This window comes from Cavia porcellus, unplaced genomic scaffold (genome assembly GCF_034190915.1).
Source record: "Cavia porcellus strain 051 isolate PalLab524CR breed Dunkin Hartley unplaced genomic scaffold, mCavPor4.1 scaffold_4, whole genome shotgun sequence".
NCBI lineage: Eukaryota > Metazoa > Chordata > Mammalia > Rodentia > Caviidae > Cavia > Cavia porcellus.
Window position 1 is genome coordinate 111,971,568 of NW_026947487.1, and position 13,301 is coordinate 111,984,868.

At 46.7% G+C, this 13,301-nt stretch overlaps 1 protein-coding gene across 6 annotated transcripts in view; it reads right to left on the reverse strand.

The window, feature by feature from the left end:
• Positions 1–12,922, reverse strand: part of Adamts18 (ADAM metallopeptidase with thrombospondin type 1 motif 18) — a 128,001-nt gene extending 115,079 nt beyond the window's left edge. For 2 of the 6 annotated variants that reach the window (XM_063247696.1, XM_063247697.1), the window contains exons 1-3: positions 12,755–12,922; positions 11,963–12,050; positions 8,965–9,084 (exon numbers count right to left, since the gene is read on the reverse strand). In XM_063247696.1, coding sequence (XP_063103766.1) covers positions 8,965–9,084; positions 11,963–11,968 — 126 coding nt within the window. In that variant the 5' untranslated portion in view covers positions 11,969–12,050; positions 12,755–12,922. Of the gene's footprint in view, positions 1–8,964; positions 9,282–10,915; positions 11,238–11,962; positions 12,051–12,151; positions 12,501–12,754 lie in introns of those variants that run through there. The other 4 variants (XM_063247695.1, XM_063247698.1, XM_063247694.1 and 1 more) reach the window with 3 other exon arrangements.
• Between the last annotated feature and the right edge of the window lie 379 nt (positions 12,923–13,301).

Consider the following 13,301-nt stretch of genomic DNA (forward strand, 5'->3'; position numbering starts at 1 on the left):
CAGTTAAAAGAATGACACAGATTTATAAGTAGTGATAAGAAAGAACTCTAAGGTGTTCATTATTTTTCAACTTGTCACTACCAAAAAGGTACACTAAAAAAGTATCAATTGATACAACATAGTTTACACATACACACACACACACACACACAAACACACATACACATATACAGGCACATGTGTGTCAGGAATAAATATACTTTCAAAAAGAATTTCAAAGTCATCTATGGAGGCCTGGGTTTGCAAGGCTTCATTCCAGACCTATTTCTATGCATTAGTTCACATGTCACTGCATGAAAAAAAAAATATCATTTTGTGTTGTTCTGCAAAAGGTAAACTCAGTATGGCCCCCTGAGCCATAGATTGATGAGAGGCCACGTAAACCCCAGAATTCCATACATTTGTTCTTGAGTTTGACATAGGTTGCAAGGATGGTGTTATGGTTGAATAACTCACATGAGGTATCAGTTATCTAAGGAAACAGGCCGGCTGTTTTGGAAATGAGGAGGCCTTGTATGCAGGAGGGAGTCAAGTGGGGCAGGTATCACTGAGAGAGAGAGGGAGGGAGAACAGAAACTGTGATGACATAGTTGGACATCGTGGATCCAGCCTTGCCAAATACCAGCCAGTGCTAATGAAGGAGGGAAGAGAGAAAGGAAGGGGGAAGGGAGAGAGAAAGACAGAAGGAAAGGAAAAATGGATGTAAGAAAGAGAAGAGGAAGTTAGAGAAAAGAGGGGAGGAAGGAAAAAGGAATGATGAGAAAGAGTTAAGAGGAGGTAACGATATGTTAGAAAGATCATCCCACTTCCAAAACCAACAAAACCCTCACATACTTCGGCTTCACATAGGAGCTGCTTCAGCTGCTGTGGAAAGTGATGATCCCTCCATTCTGACTCACATTAGCTACCCAGCCTCAGGGTACATCCTAGCTAACATCAGTCTACGCACGCAGTCTCACTCATGAGGTATGTGCAAAAACCATTTTCCAAAGGAAGTTTAAGTCATCCTGCTCACCCCAAGAAAATTCTTTAAGACACTACATTAATGTACCGTTGGTCCCAAGGGCCCAGCGGGACCACCTGTGAAGCTCTTCTTTCCTGTATAAAACATAGACATCAGGCTCTATCTGGGACAGGCAGAATTTTCAGAAGTGGGACCTGAACATACCTACTGATTTTTCACGGTGCCCACATCTTTTTGAAGTTCCTGTCTAAAAAAAGTAATTAAAAAAATGGGTGCTTTACCTAGATGGATGAGAGAATGGGCAGGGAGAGGGTGAAAGCATAGACAATTTGGCCAATGCATGACGTGTGCCTGTATGAGTTCGTCACAGTCAAATTCACCACGTTGTATCATTACATGCACATAATTATTTTTAACAATGCTACTTTATACTTAAATATCGACAGTAAGTATTCAAAAGGCTGACCTTAGCTGAGGCTTCTTCTCATTGGCTCCAGTGCTAATGGCCCTAAGTTCTCAGTAAGTATTAGTCTTTGCTGCTGGTGGGTGTAAGATTTAGGATTAGCCAAATTGGAAAACTCCTTTATGAATGATCTACAATGATTATTACTATTACAGTCTGACTGAGAACCTTTGTCTGAAATGCTTGGGTCCTGGGCAGTGGCACAAGCCTGTAATCTCAGCTGCATGAGAGGGTAAGGTGGGAGGAACATGAGTTTGAAGCCAGTCCTGGCAATAGAGTAAGAAAACCCCAAAGAATGAAAGAGAGAGAGAGAGAGAGAGAGAGAGAGAGAGAGAGAGAGAGAGAGAGAGAAGGAGGGAGAGAGAGAGAAGGAGGGAGGGAGGGAGGAGGGGAATGCTTGGGATTGGAGGAATTTGGATTGTTTTAAATTTTGGAATATTTGCATATATATAATAAAGTATCTTGATGACAGGACCCAAGTCTAGACATGAAATCCATTTGCGCTTTACACACACCTTATACACATAGCCTGAAGATTATTTCGTATAATATTTTAACACACCTGCATTTTGACTGCAACCCATCACAGGAAGTCAGGCATGGAATTCCCCACTACCGACGTCACACTGGCATTCCAGAACTGTCAAGAGTTTGGAGAACCTCAGAGTTCAGTTTTTTGATCAGGGTAGTTCACAGGTACCAATGTTACCTCTATGCACCAGGCACTGTCTTAAGCAATCACATACAGTATCTTTCTTTTAATCAAACATCCATAAACCCAAGTGGGGAGGTACTATCCTAATTATCATCTTGCCAATGATGAGATTAAGCACGGAAAGGGTGAACAGTTACCTGAGTCCCAGCAGTGAATGAGGGAAAGAGCCAGAACTTCAGAGTCTGGGCCCCAAGCCATGACTTGCACTGTTTTATCGACTGGGAACATATCTAAATCATGATCTGTCTGTGCATCATCCTTCTTGACTCTTCCCCTCATTTTCTTCCTCCTTGGTTGGTAAAGCAGTGGTTACTTCCCTTACATCACTCCCCACCCCCAGCATCCCCACCAGGATGGCTGCCAATCACTATGCATTCCTTGCCTGTGCTGACAAGCTTGGGAAGCCTTCAGGACTGGGAAGAGGAGAAAAGAGGGTTCACTGGTCATTTCCTGCCCAGACCATCTCCAAGTTCAAAGTCAATAACAGTCAATCACAGTGCTCCTACTGCGCAGTCAGAGGAACTCACTCATCAAAGAATCTCAAGGTCCTAGAACAGGGAATGAGCACCATTAGACCCTCTTTCCCAATGAAGAAACTGAGGCACAGACTCGGGAGCCTAGGGAGCAGGATGTGCCAGGGGCCATCCCTGGGCAGGCGAGTGGCATGGGAAGAAGGATGGGACTCTCAGACCCTCAGGTGGAACCCCTCAGTCTCGCCCTCGTCACACTGGTACCCACCTTCCTGGCAGAAACCTTGGTTGTCATTTTTGTTCTGAAGAATTTAGTCTGACATGCTGCTAACAGTGTTGTTTAACACATGTAATCCTCTTCACAAATTGTATCTGAAGATGACATAGAGGAAAGGAGCCGCAATACTTTGTAAAAAGCTCTTTTTGTCTTTGATGAATTGAATAATAGCCTAAGAAAACAGCCCTGATTTGGGTCAGACTGTATCAAACAGCATGTTAACACAACCCAGCCTAATCCTTACCTTCACGTGATGCTCTCAAGTGGCCATGCACTTCCAGCAGCGGATATGTAATTCAACAAACCTTTGGGAGCTAACCAGGCCTTTAAGGCAGCAGAGCCATGGACCAAGGTCATTTAACTTCAGCCCTTTTATGAATGGAAATCAGCCTTCTAAAGACTACTTGGCAAGCAGTGACCACCAGCAGCCCACTCAGTGACTGAGCTTTGAGTCATAAAACACTTTTGAAAAGGAGAGATCAAAGGGCCCCCACCGCCTATTGAAATCCAATTGCTTCCAAAGCTCCTTGCAAGGACCCAGGCTCCCTGGAGAATGGGTCACTGCCATGCTAGTCTGAAAAGACCACTGCTAAAGAAACACAATGGGGACGTTAGGGCAGCCAGGCATGGAGAAGAAAGGAATGCCACTTACGGTTTAATGTTGGGGACAAAGAAAAAGAGAAAGGATGTGGAAACCGAGAAAAATTGGCTGGTGCACTGGGCACTGAGGATGAGGGGGGTGCTTGAGCAGCCTGGATCATGGCACACCTTACACTGGGAGCTTGGCATGTGGTCTGAGGCAGGAGGATAATCAGACACCAGGCCCGATAGGAGGTCCGATAGGAGCAGCAAAGCGGTCTCTTACCAGCTGGGCATTCACTGAGGTCCTCAAAAGAAAACACACCCATGTTACATGGGTGGGCAGAAATGCAAGACAAGAGGCAATTTGCACATGTCTCAGTGCTTGATCTTCCCTGAAGCCTGGGGCTTGGTTCAGAGTTCCTGAAGGAAGAGGTATATGCCACGGTTGGAAATGTGCGGTCATCAGATAGGACAGGTGCCAGCGAAAAACGAGTGACCCCTAGACCTAGACATTGTTCTTTCATAGTGAAACACAGAACCTGGTACAAGGTTTGAGAGAGGTATGGTCTAAAAAGAGGGGAAGGGTGGTCAGGTCAGTATTGATCCCTATCTCATGAAGCTTCAGTGTACACAGCATGCTGAAATGGAGAAAGCGTGTCACAATAAGATACTTAGCCTGCTTGAAACCAAAGTTGCCCTAGCTGACGTGATTATGACACTCCTTTATTCCTGAGTATCTCTTGAGTATGTAGAGAAAGCAATACTCAATAACTATATCTTTGGGGGGAACCACTGCTTTGGTACTTTTCTTGTCACCAAACTGTGAAGAGATGTTTTTTCACATGGTGGGATAAGCCAGGGAAGTCTAGGCTTACACAGAGTTAAACAAACACCACGGCTGTAGGATTTCTCTAACTTATTAACACGCTGATGTGCATGGTAAAGCTCTGGGAGGTGGCATTGGGCCCCAACTCTACCAGTTCCCCATTTCTAAAACCAAACTCTATGAGCTACTTATTTCTGAGTTCTGTGGAGCCCCAGCTTGGTTCACAAGAAAACAGGTGCAGGTCTAAATGCCCCACTGCATCCTTGACCCTAGATTTAAGTCTGTGTGACTCGTTCCAGCAGCTACTGAGCTCTGAACAGCATTCTGATACCACAAAGACAGATAAACAGTGGCCAGATGGAAAAATGGCGGTTGATGTATCCTTCTAGTAACTTTCAAAATTACATGCACTGCCCCTATATGGTCCTCAAATGTTACATGCATCAGAATCACATGGAGACTTGAAAGTGCCCTTTCTGTACTTAACCTTCTTAAGCTTTGATGAGAATGGAAGGAATTAACAGGTTCAGTGCCTCAGATGAAGCAAATGGAGTTGATTGCACTCTGAAAGTCACTGTCCTAGCAAGAAAGATGACCAAAGTAGAGTATTTTGGGGCAGAACAATCTCTTAGACTTCCTAGTGCACAGAAAGACAGACACAGGTTTGTTTTCTCAGAAAACAAAATCAAGGAGCAGAGGGGGAATTCCTAAGCCAGTTGTAGCTCAGGAGTGGGATGAAGTCTCCCTCCCATGGTGGGCTGGCTGGCTGTGGGAGCCTTCCCATCACTGCAGTGCTTGGGGGAGGCCAGACAGAGCAGAAAGGACACATGAGGCAGGCAGGGATCAGATTAGGTTATCTGCAACTCTGCAAATCTGCGGCAAAAGTGGCAAATCCAAAACCCTTCATAGGATTGATGGTCTTCAGGTACAGTGGATAGTGGCGACCTGGAAAAGGCATTCAGAATTTTAAAGATGGTCCCCTTACCTCCACCAAGAGAAAGAAGCAAAAAAATAAGAAAAGGGAAAGTTTGTAATTTTAATTTTAGAATCGTTCCAACTTATTCAGGTCCTGAATGAAGTGAGCCTGTCAGTTTCGGGGGGCGGGGTGCAGGGTGCACTTTAAGAAAATATTACAAGTATTTTAAACAGAAGTTAATTCAGAGTTAAGACAAATTCCCTACTTGAATAATGCCAGCTGCAGTGCGCATCACACATGCATACCTCTATGTCTGTTCATATACATTTCACTGCTCTATCCCCTTCACCTTTTCTCCCGCTGGGGTTTCCCTAGTAATTAATATAATGGTTATTTTCCCTACAGGTACTTTGCCAAATCATTTTGAAGGGATTCCTCTCCTGTTACGCCCACCAGGAGGTTGCTGTCGTATCCTGTGATGCCAGTGCTCCAGCCCCACTCTTAAATATCAGCGCAGAGGTATCAAGACATCTCATGATCTCATGCATCTCAGATCAGTTTCTGTCCTGATGCAGAGCTGTTATCTCCTCTGGAATGTTAATTTTGATGCGTTCTCTAACAAGTCTGTTAGACACAATCCGTTTCCCGAACTCTGGAGTCCTGAATCCATCACTGTGGTTGCTAATTAACTTTGGAGGCATCATGGGGCCCTGCTTGGCCAAGGCAGCTAGAACAGTGCAGAAGTTCTTCCTCCTGACTTGACTGTTTCTCTTCTATCCCCATCCTGTCTGTCAATGTTCTTAATGAAGTGTCTGTCTCACAGGGTCATATCTCAAGTGACCTCACAAGACTCACTTTTTTCATTTGATTATTTTCCAAAAGCAAATAAATGCATTCCTGGAGATGTGTAGCCATAAGATGATAAGGCAAATAAAATGTTTTTGCTCAAAATTCTTGTTTCTATTCATAGAGAAAAAAATATATCTCACAATTTAGGCTGAAACCATCTATATTTTTTCTTGTCCATTTCTGACACAGATCACGAAAGAGTATAGAAAGCCAATCAACACAGTAGAGGGTACTTGGCTTTACCATCAGAAGAGTGCAAATACCACTTTATACCTACAGAATGGCTACAAGGGAAAAGACAGACAATATCCAGTGTCAGTGAGGGTGTAGAACAACTTGAAATCCCACACACTGACAACAGAAGTGAAGGGAATATAACTGCACTCAAAAGAAAATTGGCAATACCCACTAGAGCTAAATCTATGCACACTCTATGGCTCAGCTACTTCATTCTTAGGTATATACCCAAAAGAATGTGCCCATAATGGCTCATCAGAATTATTCAGCAGTAGCTTTTATCACAGCTTCAAACTGGAAAACCACCTGATAGTTAATCAACAAAGAAGATGGAAACACTGTAGAACCTTCGTGCCCAAAATTACTGTATAGTGCTACTTCTGTAAAGTTTTGAAATACGCACAATGAAACTGTTCAAGCTAGGATAGCGGCTACCACTGGTGGGTAGTGGATGGAAAGGACAGAGAGGTGCTCTCAGGGACACTAATAATGCCCTGTTTGGTCTGCTTGGTGATTACAGGGGTATGAAACTGATGAAAATTAATTAAGCAGGACTGTTATGATTCTTGCACTTCTCTGCAGTGTAGTTAGCGTATTTGTGTATACATAGTATATGTCAAAGCAAGGTTAAAAAGGTAACACAGAGCAGTATCACATCTTGTAGTTCTTTCCTCTCTTGTTTTGCTTCTTAAAGTTGTGCTGAGTATGGGTGTACGTATCTTTCAGCTGTTTGGTGGAGATGTAGACGGATAATGATAAGCTTGATTCTGTCCCTACTGCTTACCAAAGGAACCCTGCCAGTGTCAACAAATTGGATAATCAGAGTCAGATGCTTAGACATGGTAATGATCTTGGAAATCAACTCACATGCTTCATGAGAACAAGCTGAGACCTAGCGGGGTAAATCTAAGCACCTGGCTGGTTGGATGACCCGAGCCTCATGATTCCAGTTCATATCCACCTTGGACACAGGCAGATCTGCTTGGCAACTGCTGCTTTCCCACCTGTGAAAGATGGGCTTCTCTAACCTACCGCATTCTTCTGCTAGATGGTAGTTTACTTCCTGTTCAAATGTAAATCTCTAAGTTAGAGTCCAAATAAACCTGCATCTACTCACGAGACAACTGATCATGTTTCCCATCCCTCTGGAGTTTTGGCAGTACGAATCACGTGAGATTAAGTTTTGTGAAAAACGACAGCGCGGACAGGCAGCAGCTCTTCCAGAACGCACCACAGGAGCCTTCCTCTACAGTGCTGCAGTGTGAACAATCCTGTTCCTCCCGTTTTAGAGATGAAGGAACTGGTCTACTTGGTTGAATAACTTGTCCAAGATCCAACAAGTGCTGATGTGAAAATCAGAACCTGGCCAAACAAACTGCCCTTAACCATAAGTATACAGGGTGAGCCGGTTTAAGGTACTATACTGGCGTGTCTAACCCGTGAAGATTTTAGAATACTGGAACAGATGTGCAGGAATGCTACAAACCAGCAGGAGCTATGTCATGGCCAAACAAAACACCAGTATACATGAATGCATCTGTGCACACACATGTGCATAACCATGTTATACAGGTCGTAAGTAAGCATTTTCGCTTAAATGGATCCAGCTTACTTGGAAATGTTAAATCATTGCTTTTACTTTATCCTTTAAATAGATCAAAAAATACCATGAATGTGGTTATAATGAAAGACTTTATCTGAATTTCAGGCTGCACTAAGAAACAACAGTTAAAAGAGGACTAACAGTTTCAGCTAGTGGAGAATGCGGGAGTCCGCATATATGCCACCTAAGCAGCTCCTCTTGCTCAGGACAGGGTGCACGCCGCGTATCTCCAACTGCAGTCCTTAGCAGCTTTCTTACACATCCACGCCACCACGTGGTCACCACGTGGCCCTCAACACAAGCTCTTCTGTCACTGCAAGACTTTTTCAGTTGTAACACAAAACAAAAGCCCAGCACACCACTGACTGCCTCATATATTTGATTGATTCCAGAGAGAAGTATCATTTACACCAATAGTCTTGGCTGGATGCTCAACAGAGGAAAATTATACAGGGAGAAAATAACACTCGTCCCAAATGCTTTAAATGTACTGCCATCCTGGATGCCACACATGTGCCTGCTGGCTCAAGAACGTACCATGCCACACCCTGAAAAGATGCCTCCTGCCAGCAAGGTGATGCCAACAGGTTAGTTAAAAGAAAGTAAAATGACTCTTTTCAGGCAAGTGTCGCTGTAGGCTAACCAGGATTGCTGAAGGCAATTTTGCATTGAAATAACAGTTTTCTCATTTCCAAAGCAACGTAGACGCATGCAGCTTGTTAGACTTACAAAATGCTGGTCTCCCAAGACTTTACAGAGTGAATGGCATCCATCAAATTAATTTCCTTGGGAATTGTCTCAAACAGGGAGAATGAAAAAGGCCCAGACCATTAAACATCAAAAGAATGTTCTAAATGGTCATTAAAGTTCTATTATATTTCCTTTTTGTTTTTTTTTCTGAGAGCAGATTAGATTAATTCAATTGAGAATACTTTAAGTATCAAAACTGACAGTGTGAATGTGAAGACTTGGCTAGAAGAGCACTTAATATTGCAGACATCTGTTCATTCAAGTTATGCAAAACAGAAAAGCCCAAGCTTGGCTAGACTAGGGCGCACTTACCAAGCCGGCACACGTAGACACAGCCACAGAAGAGGAGCTGTCATTTCTGATAAATCCCTGATAGAAACATCGTCGCACAGAAGGTTCCCGAGTCTCTGAAGCACCGTCTTTTCCAAGTACCTGGACAATAAAGTGACTGCTCAAAATCGCCGAGGGCTGAAGTTCTAAGTGTAGTTCCTGTCCAAATGCTGAAAATCGGTAGTGCAGGGAGCTCCTGGCACTCTGTGCCGAGCGCTTTTTCCTGCCGTTGTGCAAAATGTCGTGTGAAATATATGACCCGCCGGAGTCCACTTCTACTGGTGTGACAAAGACGTAATCTGCAATGGGAAACGTTTAGCTGTCAGCACCCAGAGCCCACAATGTCAAATGGTCATTTTCCAACAAGCTGGCCAAGAGTGACAGGCAGCTGAGATAACTTTGTTCCTATCACCAGGCACCTAAGTCCTAGAGCAAACATAACCCAGAGTAGCTCACAATAGAGGACGACCTGCTCTTCTCTACAATCAGCTCTGCAGCCCTCATTCCCACTGAAACCCAAAGCGAGGTGCAATTTTGATCAACTTCAGGAATGTTGGCAGAAGGGTCACAACTCTTGAAAGAAGTGGGCTCTTTATGTATTTAGTTATGGAATCATCCATAGCTAAATAAATGAAACGTATGCAACGGATTTGGGGAGAAAACAGTTAATATGAAGCCTCAAAGATAAATAAGTAGGGATTTTTTTTTCCCAAGAGGATTAGAAAGTTTATGTTAAGGTTGAATTGGAAGCATATTTTGGAGGGCAGAGTTTAAACAGCCAGTGATTCACGGGGGTAACTTCAGATGATCCCCGAGGACATTAACAAGTGCCAGAAGCCTCATGTGCCTGATCCTACTTACGCGTGATGATAAAACCCCCAGCACTTGTGTCACCATTAACATTTGACTCGGAGCTTTCTCTTTACTCGGAGGCAAGCACATTTAATCAGAAGCCTGAAATACTCCATGCACAGAGAAATGCCTCTAAGTTGTCAGAAATACCCTCTGCACGTCTATAGGCTGATGCTCAAAACTGTTCGGACACGTTGGAGGGGGCGTGGCAGATCAGGGGACACCTGGAAAGGCAGGTTTGAAATACTTGTACCCTCTGTCCCCCCAAGCTGCACTAATTGCTGTGCATTCTAGAGACAGGAGCTTGCAAAACAAGAGCTGCTTGGAAAAGCAAGGGTGGCAGCTCTGTTTTCCTCCGCACAACACTGAAACTGCAAAGCGTGGTCGTCCCCACATGCTTTGGAATATGCCCTCCTCCGAGCGCTCTGCGTTTCCACTTTCAAGACACAGAATGGGAAACTAATTTGGAAAGGGTTTCGAGAGATTCCGAACAACGAAGAGGCATGTTTGAGTCACTTGGGTCCTTGGTTACTAGAGCAGGGGGAAAATTTTAAAAAAAAAAAAAAGGAATTTCCATCTTCCCAAAACGATCAACAATAACCACCACCACCACCACGCCACAAATCATTTTAAGCTGAAGAACACAAGCAGCTAGCAGGAATCAGTGCAAGACGTTCCAGTTAGAGTCATGTTTTAAAAGACCCATACGAAGATGGCTTTCAACTGTTTCCTATCACACAGCCACCAGCTGTGACTTGCGTTGCTTGGGCAGCTCTCATTCTTAGGTGTTTTAGTGCTGCCTTTCCCATTTTCTCTTTGCTTCTCTCCTTTAAGCAGAAATGCTATCCTATCACGGACATATGCATATTTCAGAAATTGGATGAGGGGAACGCTCTCCTCTTCACCTTAAAAGATTGAACCGGGTGTATTTCACTTTCCTTAAAAACCTCTGCCACATTGCTTTCTAGTGGCTCTTGATTAAAAGCAGAGAACTCTCGCCTCCTCCTCCTACCAAAGACAGACTTATTACAACCGTCTCTGACTAGGGTACAAACAGCTTCCACAGTACAGTGTTTCTTACCTCCTTGTCCAAAGGCATCTGAAACTCCGAGTTTTAGTTGGATTTGGGAGGAGCCCCACCCCCAAGACACCTGCTCCTAGTTTGTTTCCAAGAGCAGAATAACCAGACTATTAGTTACATCCCGGCCGTCAAAGCTCCCTGTACAGTTTGGGCCTTCACTAAGGATCATGTCTCTCCAGGTGGTCGCAGGGACCGAAGGAATCTTCAGCCGCTGAGGGTTAAGGAGGGGGTGGTTTTAGAAACCACAGCCTCTGATTGGACAGAAGTTAAATTCTCGAGAGCTAATTTCCACGTGCCTCTTATCTCTCTGCCATCATCGGCTCAGCTTAACACCCCTCAACCCCAACCACCACCACCACAAGAAAAGTTAATCCTGCAACAATGAAAATTTTAAAATCCCAAGGAATCTGGGTTGGACAGCAGTGCTTTGCTAGACAGCTTGGATCACCAGCCAACTGTTAGCCTGTGGCTGGTGGAAAACAGGGAGGGAAGGATTTCCCTTCTGGGCATCATTTAGAAGTTGATAGCTGACAGAGTAAACAATGTTTTGGAAGTCTGTGTCTGAGGAATCTCAGAAGACCGAGAAGGTGCCTTCCCCTCTCTCTAGCAAGCTGGCTTGGGCTCTTATGACACAGGGTAGAGGAGAAAGAAAAGGCACAGAAGTGGCAATGAAGAGAAAGATGGGGGGCGGGAAGGGGTTCCTACTGCTGCCAACCTCACCAAGACTCAGTTTCTGCGAGGGAGGAGAAGAGGAAGGAGACAGGGCGGGAGCCTTCTGGTCATTAACTCCCTGGCCAATGTCCACTTCCTTTTTTAATTTCTCACCTCAGGATTAGTTTTCCTCCTAAGCCATCGGTGAAGGAGGGAGTTCTCTGTCCTCTGACATCCCCCCTCTCCACACACGAGCCATTTCCCAGCCAGCGCACACCTGCCAGGTTAGGCTGCGCGCTTCTCTAGCTTTTCTCTTTGCGGGGTGAGGAAATGAAAACACCCCAAAAGAGCTCATGGGGCGGGGTGGGGGGAGCAGGGAAGGGAGCAAATACGAACCATCATTCAATCCGCTGCCGCCGCTGCTGCTGTCACTGGCTAAGGCCGCGGCGACCGAGGCGCAGCAGAGGCAGCACAGCTGCAGCGCCTGTAAGAGAAAAGGTGACATCGTGCGCGCGTAAGGGGCGCGGAGGGTGGCGCAGGGCGCCCCCTACACCCCGCACTCGCGAGCCCCTCGGTGCCACCTGCCTTGGCCCAGCGCCGCAGTCCCGGGGACCCCCACGGCGGGCCGGAGCCCGCGGCCCGGAGAGCGCACGCGAGCAGGAGGAGGGCGCACTCCATGGTCAGGTGCGGGCGCGGCGACCACGGGCGGCGGCGCGCGGCAGGCAGAGCGCACGGGCGGCGCGCATTCTCCCCGCGGGCCCGGAGCTCCGCGCCCCAGGTGCGGCGCCAGGTGGGAGCCGCCGCCGCCGCCGCTGCCCCTCCAAGGCCTCCTCCTCCCTTCCCCGCGCGCGGGCCTGCGGAGCTGCCGCCTGCAGAGCTCCGCGTGGGGTCGGGGTGCAGGGAGCTTCCCCGGCCGGGGCTACGCGCCCGTCTGTGAGTCTGTCTGGGTCGGTGTGAGCGTCTGAGGCTCCGAGGGAAGCAGCGCCAGCTGGCTCCCCCAGCGCCGCAGCTGAGCGCCCGCCTCTCCACCGCGCGGTGATTGGCGACCAGCGGCTCCCGGGCTCCTCCGAGCCCCCGGGCTGATGCAAGGGCGTGGGATTCCGGGCTCGGGCTCCGAGGGAGGGGGTGGAGGGGGTGGAGGGGGCGGGGAGGCTAGGTTGGAGTGAGGGGGAGAGGAGAGGAGCTTACCGGGTCTGGAGGGACGATGTCATTTCAGCGCGGGGAGGAGTGAGCAGGGGAGAGGCGACTCAGGTAAGAGGCAAGTTCCCTCCCTGCACTGCACCCGTGCCTCCTCTCCAAGTCTCTTGAGGACAGAGTCAGGACAGTTAGGATCTCAGCGTCTCCTAAGTGGCTGGCAGGGCCTACCCTGCTTTACCTCTTCCAGGTGGAAATCATTAACCCCTTGATGGGATATGGGGAAACTGAGGCCCAGATGCACTCAAAATACTCAAGCTATCTAAAGGGAGAGGTGCCTGTGATTCCCACATTTGGGCAACTGGAAGATTAAAACAGCAAACCAGCTCTGGTCTACAGCTTGTGAAGACTCCTGGTCACCTTGACCTCCTTCTGGGTCTCTCTGTCCTCTCCAAGTGACCATGATTCCAATTCCTGAAGGCTGAGTGTTCGCTCCAGACACCCAAACCTACAGAAATCAGCCAAAGCAAACACAGCTTCCCGTCACAGTGTAGCTCCTGTAAGCTGTGCTGCTGTGCGTGGACTCCGTGCATTCATTTGA